At 38.6% G+C, this 27137-nt stretch overlaps 1 protein-coding gene across 3 annotated transcripts in view; it reads right to left on the bottom strand.

Annotated features, from left to right (window-relative positions):
• The window catches only part of aralar1 (calcium-binding mitochondrial carrier protein aralar1), a 661842-nt gene that overhangs the window by 15654 nt on the left and 619051 nt on the right, over positions 1-27137 (bottom strand). For all 3 annotated transcript variants that reach the window (XM_070105220.1, XM_070105218.1, XM_070105219.1), the window contains 3 exons: positions 23943-24039; positions 2581-2747; positions 554-672 (listed from right to left, as the gene is read on the bottom strand). In XM_070105220.1, the coding sequence (XP_069961321.1) occupies positions 554-672; positions 2581-2747; positions 23943-24039 (383 nt within the window). The remainder of the gene's footprint in view (positions 1-553; positions 673-2580; positions 2748-23942; positions 24040-27137) is intronic.

Below are 27137 nucleotides of genomic sequence, written 5' to 3'. Positions count from 1 at the left end.
TTCGCTCCATTCTCTCTACATGTTCAAACCACCTCAACAACCCTTCCTCAGCCCTTTGGACAACAGTTTTGGTAATCCCGCACCTCCTCCTAACTTCCAAACTATGAATTCTCTGCATTATATTCACACCACACATTGCCCTCAGACATGACATCTCCACTGCCTCCAGCCTTCTCCTCGCTGCAACATTCATCACCCATGCTTCACACCCATATAAGAGCGTTGGTAAAACTATACTCTCATACATTCCCCTCTTTGCCTCCAAGGACAAAGTTCTTTGTCTCCACAGACAAATATAGAGTTTTATATTAATTTTATATCATGGTTGAGGTGATACAAAAAGATCAAACAAAAAATATTAATGCTATTTACAGAAGTAACTAAAATTTTAAATGGTTCATATTGAAAACACTGCAACGTGAACTAAAATGTTTAATTTGAAAAAAAAAAAAAGTTTTCGAAATCAAAAACAAAAATTTAAATGCCAATATGTTTTACTGGTTTTTCACAAACTAAGAAAAGCTCATCTAAAACACCAAGAATAAGTACTCACCTTCTTAAAGCAATCAAAGGAATTGCGATACATAAGTTCCCCAATGTAGGAGCCCGAGCGCTGATTCTGCATACGAGTTTTGACCAGATCAATGGGATACACAGCAGTAGCACCCACAGCTGAAATTTATTTAAATAACCGTATTAAAAGATAAAGAATCAAACACAAAGTGGGAGTTGTCACAGTTGCTCTTTGCTGATGACGCTGCTTTTGGGAGATTCTGAAGAGAAGTTGCATAGGTTCGTGGATGAATTTGGTAGGGTATGTAAAAGAAGAAAATTAAAAGTGAATATAGGAAAGAGTAAGGTGATGAGGATAACAAAAATATTAGGTGACAAAAGATTGGATATCAGATTGGAGGGAGAGAGTATGGAGGAGGTGAATGTATTCAGATATTTAGGAGTGGACATGTCAGCAGATGGGTCTATGAAGAATGAGGTGAATCATAGAATTGATGAGGGGAAAAGGGTGAGTGGTGCACTTAGGAGTCTGTGGAGAGAAAGAACTTTGTCTGTAGAAGCAAGGAAGGGAATGTATGAGAGTATAGTTGTACCAACACTCTTGTATGGGTGTGAAGCATGGGTGATGAATGTTGCAACGAGGAGGAGGCTGGAGACAGTCATGTCTGAGGGCAATGTGTGGTGTGAATATAATGCAGAGAATTCATAGTTTGGAAATTAGGGGGTGTGGGATTACCAAAACTATTATCCAGAGGGCTGAGGAGAGGTTGTTGAGGTGGTTCAGACATGCGGGGAGAATGGAACAAAACAAAATGACTTTGAGTGTATAAATCTGTAGTAGAGGGAAGGCGGGGTAGGGGTCGGCCTAGGAAGGGTTGGAGGGAGGGGGTAAAGGAGGTTTTGTGTGCGAGGGGCTTGGCCTTCCAGCAAGCATGCGTAAACGTATTTGATAAGAGTGAATGGAGACAAGTGGTTTTTAATACTTGATGTGCTGTTGGAGTGTGAGCAAAGTAACATTTTTGAAGGGATTCAGGGAAACCAGCAGGCCGGACTTGAGTCCTGGAGATGGGAAGTACAGTGTTTGCACTCTGAAGGAGGGGTGTTAATGTTGCAGTTTTATAATTGTAGTGTAAAGCACCCCTCTGGCAAGACAGTGATGGAGTGAACGATGATGAAAGTTTTTCAGGCCACCCTGCCTTGGTGGGAATTGGCCGATGTGTTAATAAAAGTAAAAAAAATAAACCACACAAAAAATCAGCAAGATTATTTTCTCTACAATGTACAAGAAACCTTTAATTTAATGAATTTCAATATAAAGGATAAAACCCACTGGGTCATCTCAGAAAAAATGAACATAGACCTTTTGTTACAGAACTGTCTATTACTGACATTATTCAGATAACTCTCCTACTGCAATATTCCTAGTCCTTCTTCAGGGTGAAGGCACTGCTCTTCCCACCTCCAGGACTCAAGTTTGGCTTTCTAATTTTCCTAAATCCCTTCATAAAAATTACTCTCACACTACAGCAACATGTCCATTATAAACCACTAGTCTCCATTCACTTGTATCTGACAAACCCACACAAGTATGCTGGATGCTCAAGTCCCTAAAACTTATAGCCTCTTTTACCCCCACTTTCCAACCATTCCTTGGGTGACTCCTTCTCCTCCAGGCTTATTCTCCTGGAATTCATGCTCTCTTTCTCATCCTTTTTTTCCTTATGCAAGGGAGCTATGCATGGTCTCTTCTAATCCTTCAGTACCTTTCTTTCATCTATATCTGAGCAAATACACCAACCACTTCAGTTTTAACTTCTCTGTCTTAATTCCTTCTGTCCCAGCTGCTATATTTCCATATATTCTATACACTGCCTCCTGTATTTTCCCCACATCCAACTCTGGTTCCTCCTTGCTCCTATACTATATTATTCCTCCCTGCCCAATGCATGAAATAACTCTCCTTTATTATTATTTTTTTCAAGTATGGTATATTACAAAACTTGTAATAGGATGGTAAAGTAAGGGAAAACTATAAAAGCATTCGAAGATTACTAAACAAATACTTACCACCAGCAAGTGAACCCAGGGTGAATCTGTAAGCATTCTCCAAGACCTGAATCAAGAAGCCACGTTGTTCGGGACTCTGCACAGCCTTAATATCTGTCAGCTTGCGGGTGATCACCTTCATGTATTGTTCTGGGGTAAGTGCTTCTAGATCACTGTATACTATTTTCCTGAGAAAGAATCATCACATAATAAAATACAAAGCATCAAAAACATATCTGATTTGATTGTAATTGAAGTCAAGTTCTTCTCACTTCAATTAAATACATTAATGTAATGTAATGGAGGGATATGTTGTGTATCTTTATATGTATATGCTTCTAAACTGTTGTATTCTGAGCACCTCTGCAAAAACAGTGATAATGTGTGAGTGTGGTGAAAGTGTTGAATGATGATGAAAGTATTTTCTTTTTGGGGATTTTCTTTCTTTTTTGGGTCACCCTGCCTCGGTGGGTCACCCTGCCTCGGTGGGTCACCCTGCCTCGGTGGGTCACCCTGCCTCGGTGGGAGACGGCCGACTTGTTGAAAAAAACAAAAAACAAAAAAAATTACCATTATCTACTAGAAAAATGTAACTTTCATTAAAACATATTCCGACACATTCTACCCGCTAAACTAATCAGATCCTAAAATAAAATAGAATAAATACCTGTAGAAGTAAAATTTATTTATTACTGTTCCCTCTTGGACACATTACCTCCTAAATTACCATGTAGTTCAGATAAGCAAAGCTTGTCTGTGTCTTACGTTTTAGCTCTGCCCTTTTGGATTTCATATTGAGAACTCACCTCAACTGTTCCAGAGACTGATGCCTACACAATTACCAACTTCGGTTCTCGAAATACTTCTCTCTCACAGAGATGAGAATGAGTACAACAATTCTTGAAACACCTCTCTCACAGATGGGAATGAGTACAACAATTCTTGAAACACCTCTCTCACAGAGATGGGAATCAGTACAACACAAAATCGACAAAAGGAAACATAGGGTGCAACAGATGTACAGTAGGTCCCTGACTTAAGATGTTCCGCCGTATGCTGTTCCGCACTTGTAACATCACCATTCTGAAACTGATTAGTCACTGATAAAGGCTGATCCACAGTTTTATTATTATTTTTATTAACACACTGGCCGTCTCCCACCAAGATAGCGCGACCCAAAATAGAAGAAACATTTTCTTCATCACTCACTCCATCACTGTCTTGCCAGAGGTGTGCTAAAACTATGGTTAAATAAAACTGCAAAATATCTACACCCCTCCTTCAGAGTGCAGCTATGATAGTTTTAAATATTCCAGCAAACTGAGGAAACACAACCAGCAGCACAGTGCAAAAAAGAGACTATAGTTTGACCCACATTTGTGTCATTTTTGAACGTTGTGTTTATCTTCATATGAATTTCCTTAATACATTCAAAAGTGTTCATTATACATACTTCAATGTTTTATCATATTCCAGCAAACTTTTTTAAATAATTTTTTTTTTTTTTACCAAATGAATTCATCATATTTTGTCTATGTTTATTTTAAGCATGTAACAAGAGCTCAAATTTATTTGGAATAGATTTAATAATGCAGAGGTTGACGGGCAAGTTTGGAAGGGTATGTAAAAGAAAGAAATTATAAGTGAACATAGGAAGAGCACTGAGGAGTCTGTAGAGAAAAAGAATGTTATCCATGGAAGCAAAGAGGGGAATGTATGAGAATATAGTGGTACTAATGCTCTTATATGGGTGTGAAGCATAGATGGTGAAGGCTGAAGGCAGTGGAGATGTTGTGTCTGAGGGCAATGTGTGGTGTGAATATTATGCAGAGAATCCATAGCTTGGAGATTAGGAGGTGCAGGGTTACTAAGAGTATTATCCAGAGGGCTGAGGAGGTGTTGTTGAGGTGGTTCAGACATTTAGAAAGGATGGAACAAAATAGAATGACTTGGAGAGTATATAAATCTTTAGGTGAAGGAAGGCAGGGTAGGGGTGGTCATCCTATGAAAGGTTGGAGAGAGGGGAGAAAGGAGGTTTTGTGTACAAGGAGCTTGGACTTCCAGCAAGCGTGTGTGAATGTGTTAGATAGGAGTGAGTGGAGACAAGTGGATTTTATGACTCGACATGCTGATGGAGTGTGAGCAAAGTAACATTTATGAAGGGATTCAGGGAAACCCACAGGCTGGGCCTGAATCCTGGAAATGGAAAGTGCAGTGTCTGCACTTTGAAAGAGGGGTGTTGATGTTGCAGCTTTTTAACTTTAGTGTCAGCATGTCTTTACCAATACAGTGCTACAGTGAATGATGATGAAAGTGTTTCTTCTTTCTTTGGGTCACCCTGCCTTGGTGGGAAATGACCAATGTGTTAATAAAAAAAAAAAACTCATTTTCTTTTTAAGTCACCTGCCTTGGTGAGAGACAGCTGGTGCATTGAAAAAACAAACAGACATTAATTAAACAATGTCTAATGCTATTTACAAGGGCATACCCAGGATTCTGATAGGAAGGCTTCACGGACAGCATGCTCCTCAAAAAAAAATTGAAGTTGATTAATGTCAGGGACTTTTTGAGACAATATGCAAGATATTGGGAGATTCAAAAAGGTACTCAAAGGGTTAAGTTAGTCAGAGTAAAGATTCACAATAGACTTAAAACATAGCAAACACACAAAAAATAACACGATAATTTAAGAGTGCAAACACTTAAAAGTGCCGAGCAAAGTCTTGATATGCTGCATGTGGCACTTCATGCTTTACGACCTCGCATGACCTAAAATTATGCATAAGAGTATGTCTTATTCTCCATGGGGAGGTGGAACAGGATTCTTCCTCTGTAAGCTATGCGTGTTGTAAGAGGTGACTAAAATGCCGGGAGCAAGGGCCTAGTAACCCCTTCTCCTGTATACATTATTAACCCGTAAACGGTCCAAACGTATATGCATGTACAGTATACGTTTTTACTGCTAGTGCCCCAAACGTATATATACGTTTTATTTGTCATACATTCAACATTGCCACGATAAGCCTGAGTCGCCTAGACATGAGAGAATGGGTGTGTGCACTCACTGTGTGCCATATTAAAATAATTGGAGATGCCTGGGTACCATATGCTCTTTTTTCCTATTAAAAAAATAATTTTTTTTTCTCAAAAAAGTTGGGGCACTACGGTAGAGAACGTATATATACGTTTAGACTGTTTACGGGTTAAATTTATGAAGAGAAACTTTTGTTTTTCTTTTTGGATCACCCTTCCTCGGTGAGATACAGCTGGTGCGTTGAAAGATGATGATGTCTTATGATCAAACCCCGTATTTCTTTTTATCAACACCAGCCATATCCCACCAAGGTAGGGTGACCTAAAAAAGAAAAATGAAAGCCTTCTTTTTGAATATAGTAATTTATACAGGAGAAGGGGTTACTAGCCTCTTGCTCCCGGCATTTTAGTTGCCTCTTACGACACGTATGGCTTAACCCGTAAACGGTCCAAGCAGATCTACGTTCACATGTGTAGTGCTACAAAAGTAGATCTACGTTATTTTTACATATTTTACAAATATTACCAAAAAAAAAATATTCCTTATGGGAATAAATTCGGTCAGTACTGTAGATCAAAGTTTTTTATTACCAAAAAAAAAAGTAGATCAAAGTTTTTTTACACATTTTCAAATGTAAAAAAACAAAAAGAAGATCTACTTTTTTTACGTACTTTCAAATGTTGAAAAAACGTATATACATGTATACGTTTGGACCGTTTACGGGTTAAGAAGAGAGAATTCTCAAACTCCTTATGTTTAACTTTTTTTTTTTCAACAATTCAGATATCTCCCACTGAGGTAGGGTGGCCCAAAATAGAAGAAACATTTTTCACCATGGTTCACTACCAGTCTTGCCAGAAGGGTGCCAATACTACAGTTCAAAACTTGAAATATCCCTAACTCAGACATGCAGTTTGGGCCCCAAAGATTACTGGATAACCAGGAACCCTCTTTCCTGGATACTCCCCTGGTTTTTATGTGAAAATGACCAGCACCAAGTGTAAAACATTGGGTAAATAAATGAAATTACATACAGAATTATACATTTGGAATGCATCTCTACAAATTATTATACATTTGGAATGAATCTCTACAGAATATTATACACTTGGAATGCATTCTACAGAATATTATACATTTGGAATGCATCCCCAATTCTACCATGGGTGTCTAGGGGTAAATAAGTTCTGAGTTCTGAATAACTGACATCAGAACAATTTTAAAGAATGCATTAACATCTTAAGTAAAGGAACTACTGCATATTTCAGTTTTTTAACCTGGGTCCTCTTCAACTGAACAGCTGATGGATCCAAATGACATAGTGCCGATTATAACAAAAGACAACACACAGTGGAGAACAAGCTTTTATTGGGGCAATGCTTCATGAATGCAAAAACATTTGTGGAAGCCATACAGGGCCTTTTAGGAATAAAAGGCAATCATATCAGGGAAAAGGGAAGAGAGCTCCGTTTCCTTTAATGAAGAGCCTTACAGCATCAAAAGGACATGCCTGGATAAAGCCCTACAAAGAGCAAAACACTGCCCTAATAAAAGCATATTCAGCAGCATATTTTTTCTTAGCTAACAATTTGTTTCTTGACCTGAGCACAGAATAGGTGGTGTTTAAACCCATGGCAAGTGTGTCCTAAAATTCACAAGCCAGTGTGTTAACAACTAGACCAGTGAATTTTACGACTCATTTGCACAGGGTATAATCCTCACCCATTCTGTGGTTTGTTTGCAGTCATGTTATTACGATTTCGTGAGGCGATTTGCTACTTTCTTAGATTATGTAAATCCTCATAATTCTGCAATACTCTCTGTACTGCAAGTACAGAGAATAAATATGATTACTGCTACTTAACTGTTGATTATCATTCAACAGTACTGCAAGTAACATCTTTCCAACCAAATACTGCTAGTACTTTCCTGTTGACTTACCATTTAACCAGTAATACTAATAATGTAATTCCATTTAGAGCTCTAAGCTTCAGACTTCCTCAAATAGTTCATGATAGAGCTCTGTGAAATCTAACATCTTTTTTAATTTCTCCAACCATACACCCAACCAATATAACTTTTGTAAACAAAAGTGTTATGAAAATTCCCCTTCAAGAAACAATGAGGACATAGGTGTCAAAATATAGTGATAAATCAATTAATACTTCAACACTAAAAGTAAAGTAACAAAATAAGCAAGAATTAGCAATTGTTTAAATTAAGTATCTTTAATTCTTTAACTGGTACTGTTCAGTGAATACTGTTCTTTGTGATAATCCAAAAAAAATATTCTTGGTAACAGTCATAGAGAGTTCTGACAAACAACAAAAGGCCAAACTTTGAAAGCATGCATAACTTAAAATTTCTAAGTGCATCATTAAAGAAAACATACTACAGGAATCCCGTGTTTTATGTGATAAAGAGTTCAAGACAAAAGGTGCGTATATCACACCATACTTTGTCCCATGAGGCCTTCACTGACGTTTTTGAAAACTTCAGTGCTTCCTTAACCCTTAAACTGTCCAAATGTAGATTTACGTCCACGTGCAGGGGGCTCCCAACATAGATCTACGTTTTTCTTTACATGCTTTCAAATGGGGAAAATCAAGGTCGGAGCGCTACGCACGTGAACGTAGATCTACGTTTGGACAGTTTAAGGGTTAAGGGCTTATACTGCATACAGGCAAGCCACACTTTACAGTGCTTTATTTTACAGCATTTTGCTAATACAGCAGTTTTCAATTATACTCATTCTTCCTTTATTCAGACTTCCTACAATAAAGATATTCACTGGTCACTATAAGTTAAGGATGAAAATATTTTCAGGAAAGTAATGTGTGTTATCCTGGGTGGCTAACCCTCCGGGGTTAAAAATCCGAACGAAATCTTATCTTACTGTATATGCATTTTTTAAGCCTAGCTATATTACTCACTTAATATATAATAGTGTAAACATGTTATCAGGCTTTCATATGCATCTGAAAGTTAAAAATGGCTATAATTCATTTTACAGCAATTTTCACTTTACAGCAGTAGCCCAGAACCTAACCTGCTGTATAAGTGGGACCTGCTGTATAAGTGGGACCTACTATATAAGTGGGGCCTGCTTGTATAAGGAATTTACTAGTAGATTTAAGATTCTTGCATAAAAGCAAATTTACATAACTGAATCAGCATAAAGTGCAGGATTACTATACCATATTTAACCTTTAATTGGTATGTGCATTTTCTGGGTAAGAAATATACAAATAGTGAACACAGCAGCAGCAGCAGCAGCAGCAGCCTTGCATAATATAATACAGTATTATAACATAGGTGAAGAGGTGTCAAAAGTGCTTTTTAATTCAGAGTTCTAAGCCTAGAAATATACACAAGACTAAACCTCGGTCAAATATCAGGTAAAGTATTATTATATTCATGGGGAAGTAGATAAACCACCTGAGAATTGTGAGGTAATGAAGTTTGATTCAAAGAAGAGAATAGCTCCAGTTTCTTGAATCAAGAGCCTTTCCCCTCGCATTAAGGCACCACCATGATTGGGATCACTTTATGTTGAGAGATTGATCCAATCATGTGATGCATCATTTTTCCAATTAAAAATTCATTTCCATACACTTATACAGAGAGGCCTGACAGAGCCTCCAAGAAATTTTAATTTCACATAATTTATTACCAATAATTACAATTTTTTATACAATACTGTCAATAAGAGAATTTTGGCATACAGTACTGCAAAAAAGCTTAACATACAAACATTAGATTAAATAAATCTAGAATAAGATAAAGGCAATACAGTGGACCCCCGCATAACGATTACCTCCGAATGCGACCAATTACGTAAGTGTATTTATGTAAGTGTATTTATGTAAGTGCGTTTGTACGTGTATGTTTGGGGGTCTGAAATGGACTAATCTACGTACTTCACAATATTTCTTATGGGAACAAATTCGGTCAGTACTGGCACCTGAACATACTTCTGGAGTGAAAAAATATCGTTAACCGGGGGTCCACTGTATACTGTACTTGTAAACAATGAAACCAGATACACTAACTAAAATAATTTTCTACCACCCAGGGAAGTACTACCGTCCTGCCAGATGACTGTGAAACAAAAACCTGAAACTGTTTTGCATGATGGTAGGATTGCTGGTTTCTTTTTCTGTCTCATAAACACGCTAAGATAACAGGGATATCTTGCTACTCCTACTTACACTTTGGTCACACTTCACAGACACGCACATGCATATATATATATACATACATCTAGGTTTTTCTCCTTTTTCTAAATAGCTCTTGTTCTTCTTTATTTCTTCTATTGTCCATGGGGAAGTGGAAAAGAATCTTTCCTCCGTAAGCCATGCGTGTCGTATGAGGCGACTAAAATGCCGGGAGCAATGGGCTAGTAACCCCTTCTCCTGTATACAATTACTAAAAAAGAGAAGAAGAAAAACTTTATAAAACTGGGTTGCTTAAATGTGCGTGGATGTAGTGCGGATGACAAGAAACAGATGATTGCTGATGTTATGAATGAAAAGAAGTTGGATGTCCTGGCCCTAAGCGAAACAAAGCTGAAGGGGGTAGGAGAGTTTCAGTGGGGGGAAATAAATGGGATTAAATCTGGAGTATCTGAGAGAGTTAGAGCAAAGGAAGGGGTAGCAGTAATGTTAAATGATCAGTTATGGAAGGAGAAAAGAGAATATGAATGTGTAAATTCAAGAATTATGTGGATTAAAGTAAAGGTTGGATGCGAGAAGTGGGTCATAATAAGCGTGTATGCACCTGGAGAAGAGAGGAATGCAGAGGAGAGAGAGTGATTTTGGGAGATGTTAAGTGAATGTATAGGAGCCTTTGAACCAAGTGAGAGAGTAATTGTGGTAGGGGACTTGAATGCTAAAGTAGGAGAAACTTTTAGAGAGGGTGTGGTAGGTAAGTTTGGGGTGCCAGGTGTAAATGATAATGGGAGCCCTTTGATTGAACTTTGTATAGAAAGGGGTTTAGTTATAGGTAATACATATTTTAAGAAAAAGAGGATAAATAAGTATACACGATATGATGTAGGGCGAAATGACAGTAGTTTGTTGGATTATGTATTGGTAGATAAAAGACTGTTGAGTAGACTTCAGGATGTACATGTTTATAGAGGGGCCACAGATATATCAGATCACTTTCTAGTTGTAGCTACACTGAGAGTAAAAGGTAGATGGGATACAAGGAGAATAGAAGCATCAGGGAAGAGAGAGGTGAAGGTTTATAAACTAAAAGAGGAGGCAGTTAGGGTAAGATATAAACAGCTATTGGAGGATAGATGGGCTAATGAGAGCATAGGCAATGGGGTCGAAGAGGTATGGGGTAGGTTTAAAAATGTAGTGTTAGAGTGTTCAGCAGAAGTTTGTGGTTACAGGAAAGTGGGTGCAGGAGGGAAGAGGAGCGATTGGTGGAATGATGATGTAAAGAGAGTAGTAAGGGAGAAAAAGTTAGCATATGAGAAGTTTTTACAAAGTAGAAGTGATGCAAGGAGGGAAGAGTATATGGAGAAAAAGAGAGAGGTTAAGAGAGTGGTGAAGCAATGTAAAAAGAGAGCAAATGAGAGAGTGGGTGAGATGTTATCAACAAATTTTGTTGAAAATAAGAAAAAGTTTTGGAGTGAGATTAACAAGTTAAGAAAGCCTAGAGAACAAATTGATTTGTCAGTTAAAAATAGGAGAGGAGAGTTATTAAATGGAGAGTTAGAGGTATTGGGAAGATGGAAGGAATATTTTGAGGAATTGTTAAATGTTGATGAAGATAGGGAAGCTGTGATTTCGTGTATAGGGCAAGGAGGAATAACATCTTGTAGGAGTGAGGAAGAGCCAGTTGTGAGTGTGGGGGAAGTTCGTGAGGCAGTAGGTAAAATGAAAGGGGGTAAGGCAGCCGGGATTGATGGGATAAAGATAGAAATGTTAAAAGCAGGTGGGGATATAGTTTTGGAGTGGTTGGTGCAATTATTTAATAAATGTATGGAAGAGGGTAAGGTACCTAGGGATTGGCAGAGAGCATGCATAGTTCCTTTGTATAAAGGCAAAGGGGATAAAAGAGAGTGCAAAAATTATAGGGGGATAAGTCTGTTGAGTGTACCTGGTAAAGTGTATGGTAGAGTTATAATTGAAAGAATTAAGAGTAAGACGGAGAATAGGATAGCAGATGAACAAGGAGGCTTTAGGAAAGGTAGGGGGTGTGTGGACCAGGTGTTTACAGTGAAACATATAAGTGAATATTATTTTGATGCTAAAGAGGTCTTTGTGGCATTTATGGATTTGGAAAAGGCGTATGACAGGGTGGATAGGGGGGCAATGTGGCAGATGTTGCAAGTGTATGGTGTAGGAGGTAGGTTACTGAAAGCAGTGAAGAGTTTTTACGAGGATAGTGAGGCTCAAGTTAGAGTATGTAGGAAAGAGGGAAATTTTTTCCCAGTAAAAGTAGGCCTTAGACAAGGATGTGTGATGTCACCGTGGTTGTTTAATATATTTATAGATGGGGTTGTAAGAGAAGTAAATGCGAGGGTCTTGGCAAGAGGCGTGGAGTTAAAAGATAAAGAATCACACACAAAGTGGGAGTTGTCACAGCTGCTCTTTGCTGATGACACTGTGCTCTTGGGAGATTCTGAAGAGAAGTTGCAGAGATTGGTGGATGAATTTGGTAGGGTGTGCAAAAGAAGAAAATTAAAGGTGAATACAGGAAAGAGTAAGGTTATGAGGATAACAAAAAGATTAGGTGATGAAAGATTGAATATCAGATTGGAGGGAGAGAGTATGGAGGAGGTGAACGTATTCAGATATTTGGGAGTGGACGTGTCAGCGGATGGGTCTATGAAAGATGAGGTGAATCATAGAATTGATGAGGGAAAAAGAGTGAGTGGTGCACTTAGGAGTCTGTGGAGACAAAGAACTTTGTCCTTGGAGGCAAAGAGGGGAATGTATGAGAGTATAGTTTTACCAACGCTCTTATATGGGTGTGAAGCGTGGGTGATGAATGTTGCAGCAAGGAGAAGGCTGGAGGCAGTGGAGATGTCATGTCTGAGGGCAATGTGTGGTGTGAATATAATGCAGAGAATTCGTAGTTTGGAAGTTAGGAGGAGGTGCGGGATTACCAAAACTGTTGTCCAGAGGGCTGAGGAAGGGTTGTTGAGGTGGTTCGGACATGTAGAGAGAATGGAGCGAAACAGAATAACTTCAAGAGTGTATCAGTCTGTAGTGGAAGGAAGGCGGGGTAGGGGTCGGCCTAGGAAGGGTTGGAGGGAGGGGGTAAAGGAGGTTTTGTGTGCGAGGGGCTTGGACTTCCAGCAGGCATGCGTGAGCGTGTTTGATAGGAGTGAATGGAGACAAATGGTTTTTAATACTTGACGTGCTGTTGGAGTGTGAGCAAAGTAACATTTATGAAGGGATTCAGGGAAACCGGCAGGCCGGACTTGAGTCCTGGAGATGGGAAGTACAGTGCCTGCACTCTGAAGGAGGGGTGTTAATGTTGCAGTTTAAAAACTGTAGTGTAAAGCACCCTTCTGGCAAGACAGTGATGGAGTGAATGATGGTGAAAGTTTTTCTTTTTCGGGCCACCCTGCCTTGGTGGGAATCGGCCGGTGTGATAATAAAAAAAAAAATAAAATAAAAATTTCAAAGAACAATTTACAAGCTATCTGGAATATTTTTTTTAAATAAAAGAATAATATGACTTATTCCATGATTCTACACCAAAGTATTCCCAAAAATAGAGTCAAATTATTTAGCATAATTTCCCTTAGCAACTAATGACATACGTATTAGGGACAATTTTGTATGGTGATGATCTGTCATAGAGATTCCTCATTACCAAATTAAAAAAAGAGGAGGAAGATGAGAGGCACAAAAGAAGTCAACTCTTCCTGACTGGCTATTATTACAAAAACATGAATCCACTACATATACATAGAGCAGAAGCCTGGAACCTAACCTGCTGTATAAGCAGGGCCCTCCTGTACAGCAGAAGCCTGGAACCTAACCTGCTGTATAAGCAGGCCCTCCTGTACAGCAGTAGCCCAGAACCCAACCTGCTGTATAAACAGGGCCCTCCTGTACAGCAGTAGCTCGGAACCTAACCTGCTGTATAAGCGGGGCCCTCTTGTAGAGCAGTAGCCCAGAACCCAACCTGTTGTATAAGCAGGGCCCTCTGTATAGCAGTAGCCCGGAACCCAACCTGCTGTATAAGCGGGGCCCTCCTGTAGAGTAGTAGCCCAAAACTCAACCTGCTGTATAAGTAGGGCCCTCCTGTACAGCAGTAGCCCGGAACCTAACCTGCTGTATAAGCGGGGCCCTCCTGTAGAGTAGTAGCCCAAAACTCAACCTGCTGCATAAGTAGGGCCCTCCTGTACAGCAGTAGCTCGGAACCTAACCTGCTGTATAAGCAAGGCCCTCCTGTACAGCAGTAGCCCAGAACCCAACCTGCTGCATAAGCAGGACCCTCCTGTACAGCAGTAGCCCAGAACCCAACCTACTGTATAAGCAGGGCCCTCCTGTACAGCAGTAGCCCAGAACCCAACCTGCTGCATAAGCAGGGCCCTCCTGTACAGCAGTAGCTCGGAACCTAACCTGCTGTATAAGCAGGACCTTCCTGTACAGCAGTAGCCCAGAACCCAACCTGCTGTATAAGCAGGGCCCTCCTGTACAGCAGTAGCTCGGAACCTAACCTGCTGTATAAGCGGGGCCCTCTTGTAGAGCAGTAGCCCAGAACCCAACCTGCTGTATAAGCGGGGCCCTCCTGTAGAGTAGTAGCCCAAAACTCAACCTGCTGTATATGTAGGGCCCTCCTGTACAGCAGTAGCCCGGAACCTAACCTGCTGTATATGTAGGGCCCTCCTGTACAGCAGTAGCCCGGAACCTAACCTGCTGTATAAGCGGGGTTCTCCTGCATTTGAAGCATTCCTCAAAGACAAGATTTAACAAGAAAATTAATATTTTTTTCTCAGAAGCATCTATTATTTTAACATAGCAGTGTATGGGCAAATAGGTTTTGCCTACTGCATTACTTTTCTCTATAATGCATCCTTGTTCCTAAGTGGGGATTACTGTACATTGCTAATATTGTACTCAGGTTAACCTAAGTCATTAAAAAAACTTATCAATATGAACAGGTAAATCCCACACGGGCAGAAAATAGCATATTAAATAAAGATTTACTGTATGTATATTCGGTGGAAAATAGCCGACATGTTAAAAAAAAAAAAATTAAATACAAATCAAGGTTTGGAGACCAAAGTTTTTAGCAAAAAAAAGTAGGTACTTTTACCTATTCAATAGTACTTTTTAGAGGTCAAAATTCTTACACATTAATGAACTATCTTAAATTAGATTCCTACTTCTTTGGTGCATCAAGGGTAAAACTATACTCAATAGCCATATACAAATATCCGGCATGTAGGAGAGAGCAGCTTACAATGATGTGTAAATGGTCCAAGTGGGACCGAAATATCGTCATAAGCTTCTCTCTCTCCTATGTGCGGGTTATTTGTGTATTGTTCCAGTCACGGTACTGTGCCTTTTTTGTTCTTCACTAGCCTGTTCCACCTTAAATGCAAATAAATTTGATAATGTCCATTAGTTTCATTTAAACTCACTAGATTCCAAGGACACCTGGTCAGACTCAGTTTTAATATGAAATGCAAATCTTGAATGAAGTGGTTAATGTAAACATATATTATTATTTAGTTTATAATAGTGCAGAGAAAAGTGTTGAATATAACTCTCTGGGAGAGAGGGTAAGTATAGTAAGTCAAGCAAAGCTAAGGAAGGGAGAAAGGGGAGTCATCCACCTGTCCCCAAGGTCAATCATCCTACCTCACCCATCAGCCACTGATGTGTATAAGACATGGATAACTGTGCTAGCAAATAGAAAAATGTATATCATAAATTTAGAGTTCTTTACCAATCTTTCAAACAATAACGTTTTGGTTGTGAGAGGACAAGACATGGATAACTGCACCGGCAAACAGAATATATATCATAAATTTACAGTTATTTACCAATCTCTCCCAAACAATAATGTTTTGGATATGAGAAACATCCTCCTAGCATGGGCTAGTGGGCTTACTGTAGTGTATATTCTTATACAGGAAGTCTTCAACTTACAAACACACTGGGGACCTGTATTATGTATAATAATGATTTTTTTTTTTTAACAAGTCGGCCGTCTCCCACCGAGGCAGGGTGACCCAAAAAAGAAAGAAAATCCCCAAAAAGAAAATACTTTCATCATCATTCAACACTTTCACCACACTCACACATTATCACTGTTTTTGCAGAGGTGCTCAGAATACAACAGCTTAGAAGCATACACATATAAAGATACACAACATATCCCTCCAAACTGCCAATATCCCAAACCCCTCCTTTAAAGTGCAGGTATTGTACTTCCCATTTCCAGGACTCAAGTCCGACTATATGAAAATAACCGGTTTCCCTGAATCCCTTCACTAAATATTACCCTGCTCACACTCCAACAGATCGTCAGGTCCCAAGTACCATTCGTCTCCATTCACTCCTATCTAACACGCTCACGCACGCTTGCTGGAAGTCCAAGCCCCTCGCCCACAAAACCTCCTTTACCCCCTCTCTCCAACCCTTTCGAGGACGACCCCTACCCCGCCTTCCTTCCCTTATAGATTTATATGCTTTAAATGTCATTCTACTTTGATCCATTCTCTCTAAATGACCAAACAACCTCAACAACCCCTCTTCTGCCCTCTGACTAATACTTTTATTAACTCCACACCTTTTCCTAATTTCCACACTCCGAATTTTCTGCATAATATTTACACCACACATTGCCCTTAAACAGGACATCTCCACTGCCTCCAACCGTCTCCTCGCTGCTGCATTTACCACCCAAGCTTCACACCCCTATAAGAGTGTTGGTACTACTATACTTTCATACATTCCCTTCTTTGCCTCCATAGATAATGTTTTTTGATTCCACATATATCTCAACGCACCACTCACCTTTTTTCCCTCATCAATTCTATGATTAACCTCATCCTTCATAAACCCCGCCGACACGTCAACTCCCAAGTATCTGAAAACATTCACTTCTTCCATACTCCTCCTCCCCAATTTGATATCCAATTTTTCTTTATCTAAATCATTTGATACCTTCATCACCTTACTCTTTTCTATGTTCACTTTCAACTTTCTACCTTTACACACATTCCCAAACTCATCCACTAACCTTTGCAATTTTTCTTTAGAATCTCCCATGAGCACAGTATCATCAGCAAAAAGTAACTGTGTCAATTCCCATTTTGAATTTGATTCCCCATAATTTAATCCCACCCCTCTCCCGAACACCCTAGCATTTACTTCCTTTACAACCCCACCTATAAATATATTAAACAACCATGGTGACATTACACATCCCTGTCTAAGACCTACTTTTACCGGGAAGTAGTCTCCCTCTCTTCTACACACCCTAACCTGAGCCTCACTATCCTCATAAAAACACTTTACAGCATTTAATAACTTACCACCTATTCCATATACTTGCAACATCTGCCGCATTGCTCCTCAATCCACTCTATCATATGCCTTTTCTAAATCCATAAATGCAATAAAAACTTCCCTACCTTTATCTAAATACTGTTCACATATACTTGACGTGCTGTTGGAGTGTGAGCAATGTAACATTTATGAAGGGATTCAGGGAAACCGGCAGGCCGGACTTGAGTCCTGGAGATGGGAAGTACAGTGCCTGCACTCTGAAGGAGGGGTGTTAATGTTGCAGTTTAAAAACTGTAGTGTAAAGCACCCTTCTGGCAAGACAGTGATGGAGTGATTGATGGTGAAAGTTTTTCTTTTTCGGGCCACCCTGCCTTGGTGGGAACCGGCCAGTGTGATAATAAAAAATAAAATAAAAAAAAAATATATGCTTCAATGTAAACACTTGATCTACACATCCCCTACCCACTCTAAAACCTCCTTGCTCATCCGCAATCCTACATTCTGTCTTACCTCTAATTCTTTCAATTATAACCCTACTGTACACTTTTCCTGGTATACTCAGTAAACTTATTCCTCTATAATTTTTACAATCTCTTTTGTCCCCTTTCCCTTTAAATAAAAGGGACTATACATGCTCTCCGCCAATCCCTAGGTACCTTCCCCTCTTTCATACATTTATTAAACAAAAATACCAACCACTCCAACACTATATCCCCCTCTGCTTTTAACATTTCTGTCATGATCCCATCAGTTCCAGCTGCTTTACCCCCTTTCATTCTACGTAATGCCTCACGTACCTCCCCCACACTTACATTCTGCTCTTCTTCACTCCTATAAGATGGTATACCTCCCTGACCAGTGCATGAAATTACCGCCTCTCTTTCTTCCTTAACATTTAAAAGTTCCTCAATATATTCTCGCCATCTACCCAATACCTCCATCTCCCCATGTACTAACTCCTCTACTCTGTTTTTAACTGACAAATCCATACTTTCCCTAGGCTTTCTTAACTTGTTTAACTCGCTCCAAAATTTTTTCTTATTTTCATTAAAATTTCTTGACAGTGCCTCTCCCACTCTATCATCTGCTCTCCTTTTGCACTCTCTCACCACTCTCTTCACCTTTCTTTTACTGTCCATATACTCTGCTCTTCTTATAACACTTCTGCTTTGTAAAAACCTCTCATAAGCTAACTTTTTCTCTTTTATCACACCCTTTACTTCATCATTCCACCAATCACTCCTCTTTCCTCCTGCACCCACCCTCCTATAACCACAAACTTCTGCCCCACATTCTAATACTGCATTTTTAAAACTAATCCAACCCTCTTCAACCCCCCCACTACTCATCTTTGCTCTAACCCACCTTTCTGCCAATAGTCGCTTATATCTCACCCGAATAATATAATAAACATATTATACACAATACAGAAGATTCTCAACGTGTTCGTAAGTCAAGAACTTACTGTAATGACTGAGTGTGAGAAGGATCTGCCTAGCATGAGAAGGTAAATCTACTGCCACTTTGTTTTTCTGTTTATAAAGTATTTGTGCTTATAAATTATCTGTTTTGTTATGAAGAGTGAAGTTTTTGGTATAGTTTTTGTTTTCAAAATTTTTTTTAAAGTTCTGGCAGGAATTTATTTTGCATCTGAACCATTAACTTCTTTTAAAATACTTAAGGTTAACTTACACACATGATATATGAAAAATTTAAGGATATTTTATTAAAAGTCAGGGATCAACCTATACATGCCATTGGGTTATTCTTGAGTACTGTATACAGTGGTATGTATTTTGGACTCTACTGGAGATCCTCTTCAGCTGAAGAGGTTCTCAGAGACCTCAACCAGAGACCTTAATCAGAAATTTCCACCAGACATCAATCGAAAGCCAAAATAAACAAATCCTTTCTACTTTGTGTGGTATTGTCTGTCAATATGCAATTCACCTGTTCAACAATAAGCGTTCATAATATAACTTGTCAGTATACTTAGCCTGGTATACAGTGCTTGTACAGAAGGGCCTCGCATATACAGCACCTATTTTTGGTGTTACTTCCACGTTTCTGTTGGCTTTCAATTGAGCCATTGTTCCTCCCACCAGTAACTATCGCCAGTGGGTGAACATAATGAAGAATGGCTCAATCTGAAGTCAACGAAAACGTAAAACACTGAAAAGGTGGGGCCCTCCTGTATATAAATATTAATTTCCACATAATGTACAGCAAACCAAGTGAGCATTTGTATTCATTGTTATCATTTTTATACATAATATATAAGCCACCAGATTAGGACAAATCAAACAACTGCAAAACACTGTGAAATGGGATCACAAAACAGTCTACAAGCAATATAAAGGGAGCCATATACACAAGGAGAGAGGTGCTTGCCACAGGAGACTTAAAATGGGCCAATCACATGAAAAGATGGAGGTAAATGGTTCTAAGACTAATGATGACTTACCCTTCGTGCAGCCTTAGCAAGCTCGTGTAGTGAGTAATAGTGGACATTAGTACCGGTTTATCAGATGCAGTTGTTTCAAAAAATATGCATGTAAAGCACTACACTGAATGAAAATAATATAATTCACTGTGTCTGAACATAAGAGAGACGTAAGCAGTCTACAAATGTTACCTAAGTCCTGATGAGTGTGACATGCTCTATAATGTGATTCATTTCTATTACAATGAATGGCTTTAACAATGAGCAGACATGACAAGATGGTGAGATAAGTTTTTGTTTAATTTTATGCTATACAAGTATTTTATCCACTTTTCCTTAATGTTTATTCCAGTAATTTTTCAACATTTGTCAGTAAGGCAGGCCTAAAATTCAAGGGGCTTTCTGTTGCTTTTTTTTGACGGTCAAAACTGTCACTCATTTGTCAATTCACACACTTGTAGTGAAATCATAAAGCCCAAAACTAGATCTCTATAGTTACTGATAATTTTTTTAACACACTGGCCATTTCCCACCAAGGCAGGATGACCTGAAAAAGAAACACTTTCACCATCATTCACGCCATCACCGTCTTTCCAGTAGTGTGTAGATTCGACAATTTAGATATCTCTCCAAGCAGCAAATATCCCAAACCCTTCCTTTAGAGTGCAGGCATTGTATTTCCCACCTCCAGGACTCAAGTCTGTCTAACCACTTTCCCTAAATCAATTCACAAAATACAGCCTCACTCCAACAGTTCATCAGGTCCCAAAAATCACTTTGTCTCCACTCTCTTCTATCTAACATGCTCACACATGCCTGCTGTATGTTTAAGCCACTAGAACACAAAACCTCCTTTACTCCCTCCCTCTATCCTTTCCTAGAACGACCCCTAACCCACTTCCCTCCACTACAGACTTATAAATCTTTTTCTTCTTTTAACAAATTGGCCATTTCCCACCAAGGCAGGATGGTCCAAAAAGAAAAACAAAAGTTTCTCTTTTTAACTTTAATAATGTATATAGGATAAGGAGTTACTAGCCCCTTGCTCCTGGCATTATAGTTGACTCTCATGGCTTACGGAGGAAGAATTCTGTTCCACTTTCACATGGAGAAGATTTATAAATATATCTGCATTATTTTTGGGCACAGAGTTTCCTTTGCAGAAATAAATTTAACTGAATGTCATATGCAACTCTCACCCCAGTTGGGCAAGTGTCCTTGCAGGAAGTTTGACTTATTCTGCCCAGACCAGCACTGAAAAGCTTACTCAACTTATGACTGGGATGCTGGTAAGAAGCACACTGGAGAGCCACAATTAGCCTTTCAGGCAATGTATTAAAACTTTGAATTAGGAATTAAGATTGATGGAGTAATACAAATTATTAAAATAATGGCTTAATACAGATCGGATATTTATTTCTGTTTGTGTTATTGTCCCGTAGCTCGATTGATAGAGCACTCAGTTCACACACTGAAGTCTGGAGTTCAAATCCTCGGTACGGCTGGAAAACATTAGGACACCTGCTGTCCATGTTAACCAACCAGTATAAAATGGGTACCTGGGTGTTAGTCGACTGGTATGGGTCGCATCCTGGGACAAAACTGATCTCATCTGCTCGAAATGTTCTGCACAAGAAGCGGCATCATAAAGTAGTATGTCAATGATAGTCAGCTCGGCCTGTATACCTTGTACATGTACTTGAAGAAATAACGATGATATTCCTCTTTCAACAAACCAGGTGTATCCCACCGAGGCAGAGTGGCCCAAAAAAAAAAAAACGAAAGTTTCTCTTTTCAACTTTAGTAATGTATACAGGAGAAGGGGTTACTAGCCCCTCACTCCTGGCATTTTAGTCGCCTCTTACGACACATAGCTTAAAGAGGAAGAATTCTGTTCCACTTTCCCATGGAGAAATAAAGATACTATCTTTTTTTTTTTTCATCAAACCGGCTGTATCCCACCAAGGCAGGGTGGCCCAAAAAGAAAAGCAAAAGTCTATCTTTTTAAATTTAGTAATTTGTACGGGAGAAGGGGTTACTGGCCCTTTGCTCCCGGCATTTTAGTCGCCTCTTACGACACACATGGCTTACAGAGGAAGAATTCTGTTCCACTTTCCCATGGAAAAATAACGATATTATTATTATTATTATTATTATCATTATCTGTTCCAGAATGACAAATAAGGATACAGTGGACAACTAAGGATATGGAGAAGTGAGGACCTCACTTATGTACTATGATTCACATTACCCTCTGACTGCAACATCTCCAACCCTCCTTCAGAGTGCAAGCAGTGCCCTTCCCACCTCCTGGACTCCAATCTGGCTAACTGGTTTCTCTGAATCCCTTCATAAATGTCACCCTGTTCAAACTCTAGTAGCAAGTCCATTAAAAAGCACATGCCTCCATTCACTCCTATCTGACAGTCACAAGCATGCAGGATGCTCAAGACATTAATGCCAAAAGCCTCACTGAGCTTCCCCTTCTCCTTCCACCCATTTCTGGAATGACCCCTACCCCTACTACCTTCCACCCCAGATTTATACACCCTCTTCATCCTCTCTAAATGCCCATACCACCTCAACAACCCCTCCTCAACCCTCTGAATTAAACCTTGGTGACCCCCATACCATCCTTTAACTTGTGTGCTCCAAATTCTCTGCATAATATTCATACCACATGACATCTCCACTACCACCACCCTCCTCTTTGATGCAACATTCAAAACTCACAACACACACACACTTGCCAAGAAATTGAACCCAGGTTCTCACAGCTGAGAGTACTACCAGGGGCAGAGCTACTATGAAACTACTGAAGGTTAAGCTTTAGGGCCCCTAATCTCAGAGGGGCCCCAGATGCGACTTTAGTCCACATTACTTAAAATTTTTGGGTCTACTGTATGAGAAGGGGTTGCAAGGGGCCCCCATAACAGTTCAAGCTTCAGGGCCCCAAAAATGTAGGTCCGCCACTGTCCTCCTACCATTGATTAATCAGGCTGGAAAAATCTTTAGTGTCTAAAAACAGCAATAATTACAAAACTAAAACAGTGGAAAACTGACTTTCAAATTCACAAATTATTTCTACAATGTTTATGCCTTTATTACAATATGTAGTAGATAAATTTTATTATCATCATCATCTGCTCTGTTTTTCAACTCACCTTTCATGATATAGGAATATATAATAAATAATGCAATATGATTTTTTGAATATTAGTTTTTAGTAATGAAATGTATTCATTTTGAATATTCATGGATTCAGAATTAAGGAATTTACTACATTAAGATATGGATAAGATAATGAAAGTTAATTAATATTTGTTAATAAATATAGAGTACTGTTAAAATAAAACAAAAAAAAATACAGCACATTTAACATATTCTTAATACCCACAATAACAGAATTTTACCAGTAATAATTTACACTGTTTTTAATATATTTTGAAATTACATTTATCCTGTGGTTAACGTAAGTTATACTGTGGCCAATACAGTACAGTGGACCCCCGCATAACGATTACCTCCGAATGCGACCAATTATGTAAGTGTATTTATGTAAGTGCGTTTGTATGTGTATGTTTGGGGGTCTGAAATGGACTAATCTACTTCACAATATTTCTTATGGGAACAAATTCGGTCAGTACTGGCACCCGAACATACTTCTGGAGTGAAAAAATATCGTTAACCGGGGGTCCACTGTACAACAGAAAATCTAATGATAAATATTGGATTTATGAATGCTATACATAGCAATATGTGCCCATTAACATGCCTAAAATAGCAAGATATCCCAGCCCTGTGTTTACAATCTTATATCTAACTTACCTGTGTATTTAGTCACTGTTCTGTGTTGGTTATACTAAGCTGACATTTTCGAAATATGTAGCATTTGAAATTTTTATGTATCTGAATTCATTAAAATTTTTTATCCTGTATACATGGGTCTCCGAACTTACAAACAAGTTATGCTCCTCGTGCTCTAATTTACGAAAGATTCTTTTGTAACACACAGCCTATTAAACTATACAAAATGATTTGTACAAAGGACATTAATGTACCACACATGTTCGTAACTGCAAATGAGCATTTGCACAGCATTAATTTATTGAATACTGTCTTTCAGGTCTCGTTCGTAAGTGAGGATCACTGTATCTCAGGCATTCGTAAGGTAAATATTCATGAAGAAAATACCAACACATCACATATGCAACAGAACACAATGTTGTCTACAAGGGCATGCAGTAAGCTAAACACAGAGCTTAATTTGACTCCAGTGGATTCAGGGAATCCTATGGATTTAAAACCACAGATACCAAAATGAGAATTTCAAGATATAAAATTCAGAAATATGCACCTATATATACTTGAGAACTTGAGTAAGATGATGTATTAAGTGCCTTCTTACCCAGAACTCTCGCTGATAAGTTCCGTCAGATGGTATAAGATCTCCACCTCAAGTGGGGTGATTTGTGACATCATCTGGGCAGAGTGTAGAAATTCCTCTGAAAGTAATTTTATTCATTAGACTCTCCATCTATTCATTGTTAACCTTCTATTTGATGTCAAATGTTTAGAAACTTTCCAAAACCGTAGATCATTTTAAACATTCCATGCTGCCTTATTTCTTGACAACACACACAATATTGAGCAAAGCTCTTACATTACCTTATTCAAAATTTATTTCTGACTATTAATATTATTCACTGAAACTCAGCATCCATTCAGTCTCTCTCCCCTTTCTCTTAGCCATGCCACTAACAGTTATTAATTTGGTTCTCTGCTGGCAAACACTATCACTAAACTTAATTTCAACCCTGCCTCAAATGCATCTTCTGTTATATGATAAATGAACAAATTTCTCCCATTGCAAAAACTTTCATTTTGTTTTTAATACACTGACTGTCTCCCACCATGGTAAGGTGAGCCAAAAAAAAGGAAACACTTTCACCATCACTTATTTAATTACTATCTTGCCTCACAGTTCAGATGGCTCTCTGAAATACAACATCCCCATGCCTCCTTCAGAGTGCAGACACTGTACTCTCACCTCCAGGACTCAAAACCAGCTAACAAGCTTCCCTGGAGGTTAGCTAGACTTCAGAGTCCTGGACGTAGGAGATACAGTGCCTACACTCTGAGGAATGGGTGGGGATGTTGCAGTTCATATATGCTATAAATAACAAAAAAGGCACAATACTGTGACTGGAACAATACACAAATAACCCACACATAAAAATGAATTTTACAATTGACTAAAAAAACTATGCTCAAGGGCATCTTCCTGTACTCCTTTAAACATCTTAGGATGCAGCATATATATATATTTAATAGAGCTTTGAAATAAACTGAGTTAGGATAACAGCTCTTGGTCTCTCTATTGCTGCACTTACTCATCAAGTATATATGTGAGAAAGAAAGAAACCACGAGACCCCATAATCCAACACTGAGGTTATCTGTTAAGAAAAAAAACCTAACAACCTCCACCCAAGCTAATTCTGTCTAGATTGTTGAGAATAGAAGAACAGAATAGAATAGCATTGGTTTCAACTGCTCTTATGCTACCTAATCACACAATTCCACAAATCAATTTTATCATATTATTACATTATCTTAGTATCTAAAATACTATGTCAGAAATTCCCCAAGCGGCAAAGAAAGAACTATGGCTAAGAATAAATAAGACTATAATTCTCACTCTCATAATTCTTGATTTTTTTTTTGGTTACTAGACTTTACTTCTGGTTTAGATATCAAAATCTTTAATGGATTTTTTTGGCATCAAATCTTAGGCTGTAACTTAGCTTATTATAGCCTGGTTTGAATTTGTGCATTACAATAAATAAGCCATGTGTATCACAAGAGGCGGCTAAAATGTCGAGAGCAAAGGGCTAGATTAGATTAGTTTTGCAACCAAAATGGCTAGTTTATTGTGCACCCCATATCCATCCTGTGGATGGTAGTGGCTAGTTTATTGTGCACCCCATATCTATCCTCTGGAAGGTAGTGCAAGAGCATATGGATATACAAATATCCTTGGAAAAAGGTTCCAAAAGAGTTTACAGGAGTACATCTGGATATATATCTACAGTTCACTTATCTGTTGCAATCAAGGAGCTAGTAACCCCCAGCTCCTGTATAAATTACTAAATGTAAAAAAAAAGAGACACCATGTGTTTCTTATTTTTCAGGTCACATTGCCTTGGTGGGAGACGACCAGTGTGTTAAAAGACATATAGTCTGCACTGGGAGTACTGGCACACTGTACTTAACCTACTGCTAAGTTGGATATAAAGTTGCGGGTAACTTCCCAACTTCAAAAACTGAGTCTGGCCATACTTTCTTATCCATTGTAGCCACAATAACTTGTTTAAGATATTTAATCATTATTATTTTCAAACAAAATGCTTTCACTACTTTTAGTTCTTAACCCTTTGACTGTCGAAGGGCCAAATCCTGAAGTTGCTTCTGGTGTCGCAAAATATTCGAAAAAAAAAAAATTATTTTTTCTTATGAAATGATAGAGAATCTTTTCCCGATTGTAAAGACACCAAAAAAACGAAATTTGATGGAAAACTGACGGAATTACGCTCTTGCGAAGTTAAGCGACTTGGCGATATTTAAAAATCGGCAATTTCTGCCCACTTTGAGCCCTATTTTCGGCTAATTCCGTTATTCCAGTCAACCAAACTCATAACTATTTCTTCAGAACTCTATTTTTTTCTATCGATTGAGTACAAGAAACTGCCCATTTACCGATTTCAACTACCCAATAACATGGTCAGAAATTTGCAATTTGGCCAATTCACGAAAATTAAAAAATACGACAATTTCAAAATAAGGTCCAGAATGAACAATGCAGACATTCCTGGCTCTAAAATAACATTTTCTTTGTTCATCAGTCATGTCTCCAGGTCCCTGTGATATTACTCTTGCTTTTTATTTTTAAATTTTATTCAAACAAAAAATAGAAGATTTACTGTTATGCAGACTACTGCAATACTGTAATAATTGTAAAAATTACATCAACCCATTCATGACTGCGTATTAGAATGGCTATTTGGACATTTATTGGACAATGACATCATTTGTTCACTTTTGAAACATCGGCAAAAATCAAACATTTCCTGTACTTTGTGCTCCATTTCCAGGTTCTTTTTATAGTAAAATTAATCAAAATCACCTCCATTTCTATAATATAGTTTCCATTCTATCAAATGAGACCAAGAAAACAGAATACAACCACAAATACTATACGAAAATAGACCACAAAGTCGGCATTTTAATTAAAAAAACGGTCGGAGTTTTTTTTTTTCTCATTATGACACTGCGTGCTCCAGGATTTTTTATGGTGTGCACACTGACCACACAGACCCATTCTCTCACATGTGGGCCTACTAGCTTTCTCCTGCCTGATTTGAAGCCGCTAGGGAATTTATGAGTATATATCGTCAAACACGGTACCTACTAAGGCGTATATATCGGCGCGAGCATCAAAGGGTTAAGCAATATTAGAATTAAGATATAGGAGGCCCCTCTTTACAGCCCTTCACTTTACAGTGTTTAGCTAATATAGGCGGTTTTCAATTATACCCATTCTTC

This window comes from Cherax quadricarinatus, chromosome 97, assembly GCF_038502225.1.
Source record: "Cherax quadricarinatus isolate ZL_2023a chromosome 97, ASM3850222v1, whole genome shotgun sequence".
Classification (NCBI taxonomy): Eukaryota; Metazoa; Arthropoda; class Malacostraca; order Decapoda; family Parastacidae; genus Cherax; species Cherax quadricarinatus.
This window is presented reverse-complemented; position numbering and strand designations above follow the sequence as displayed.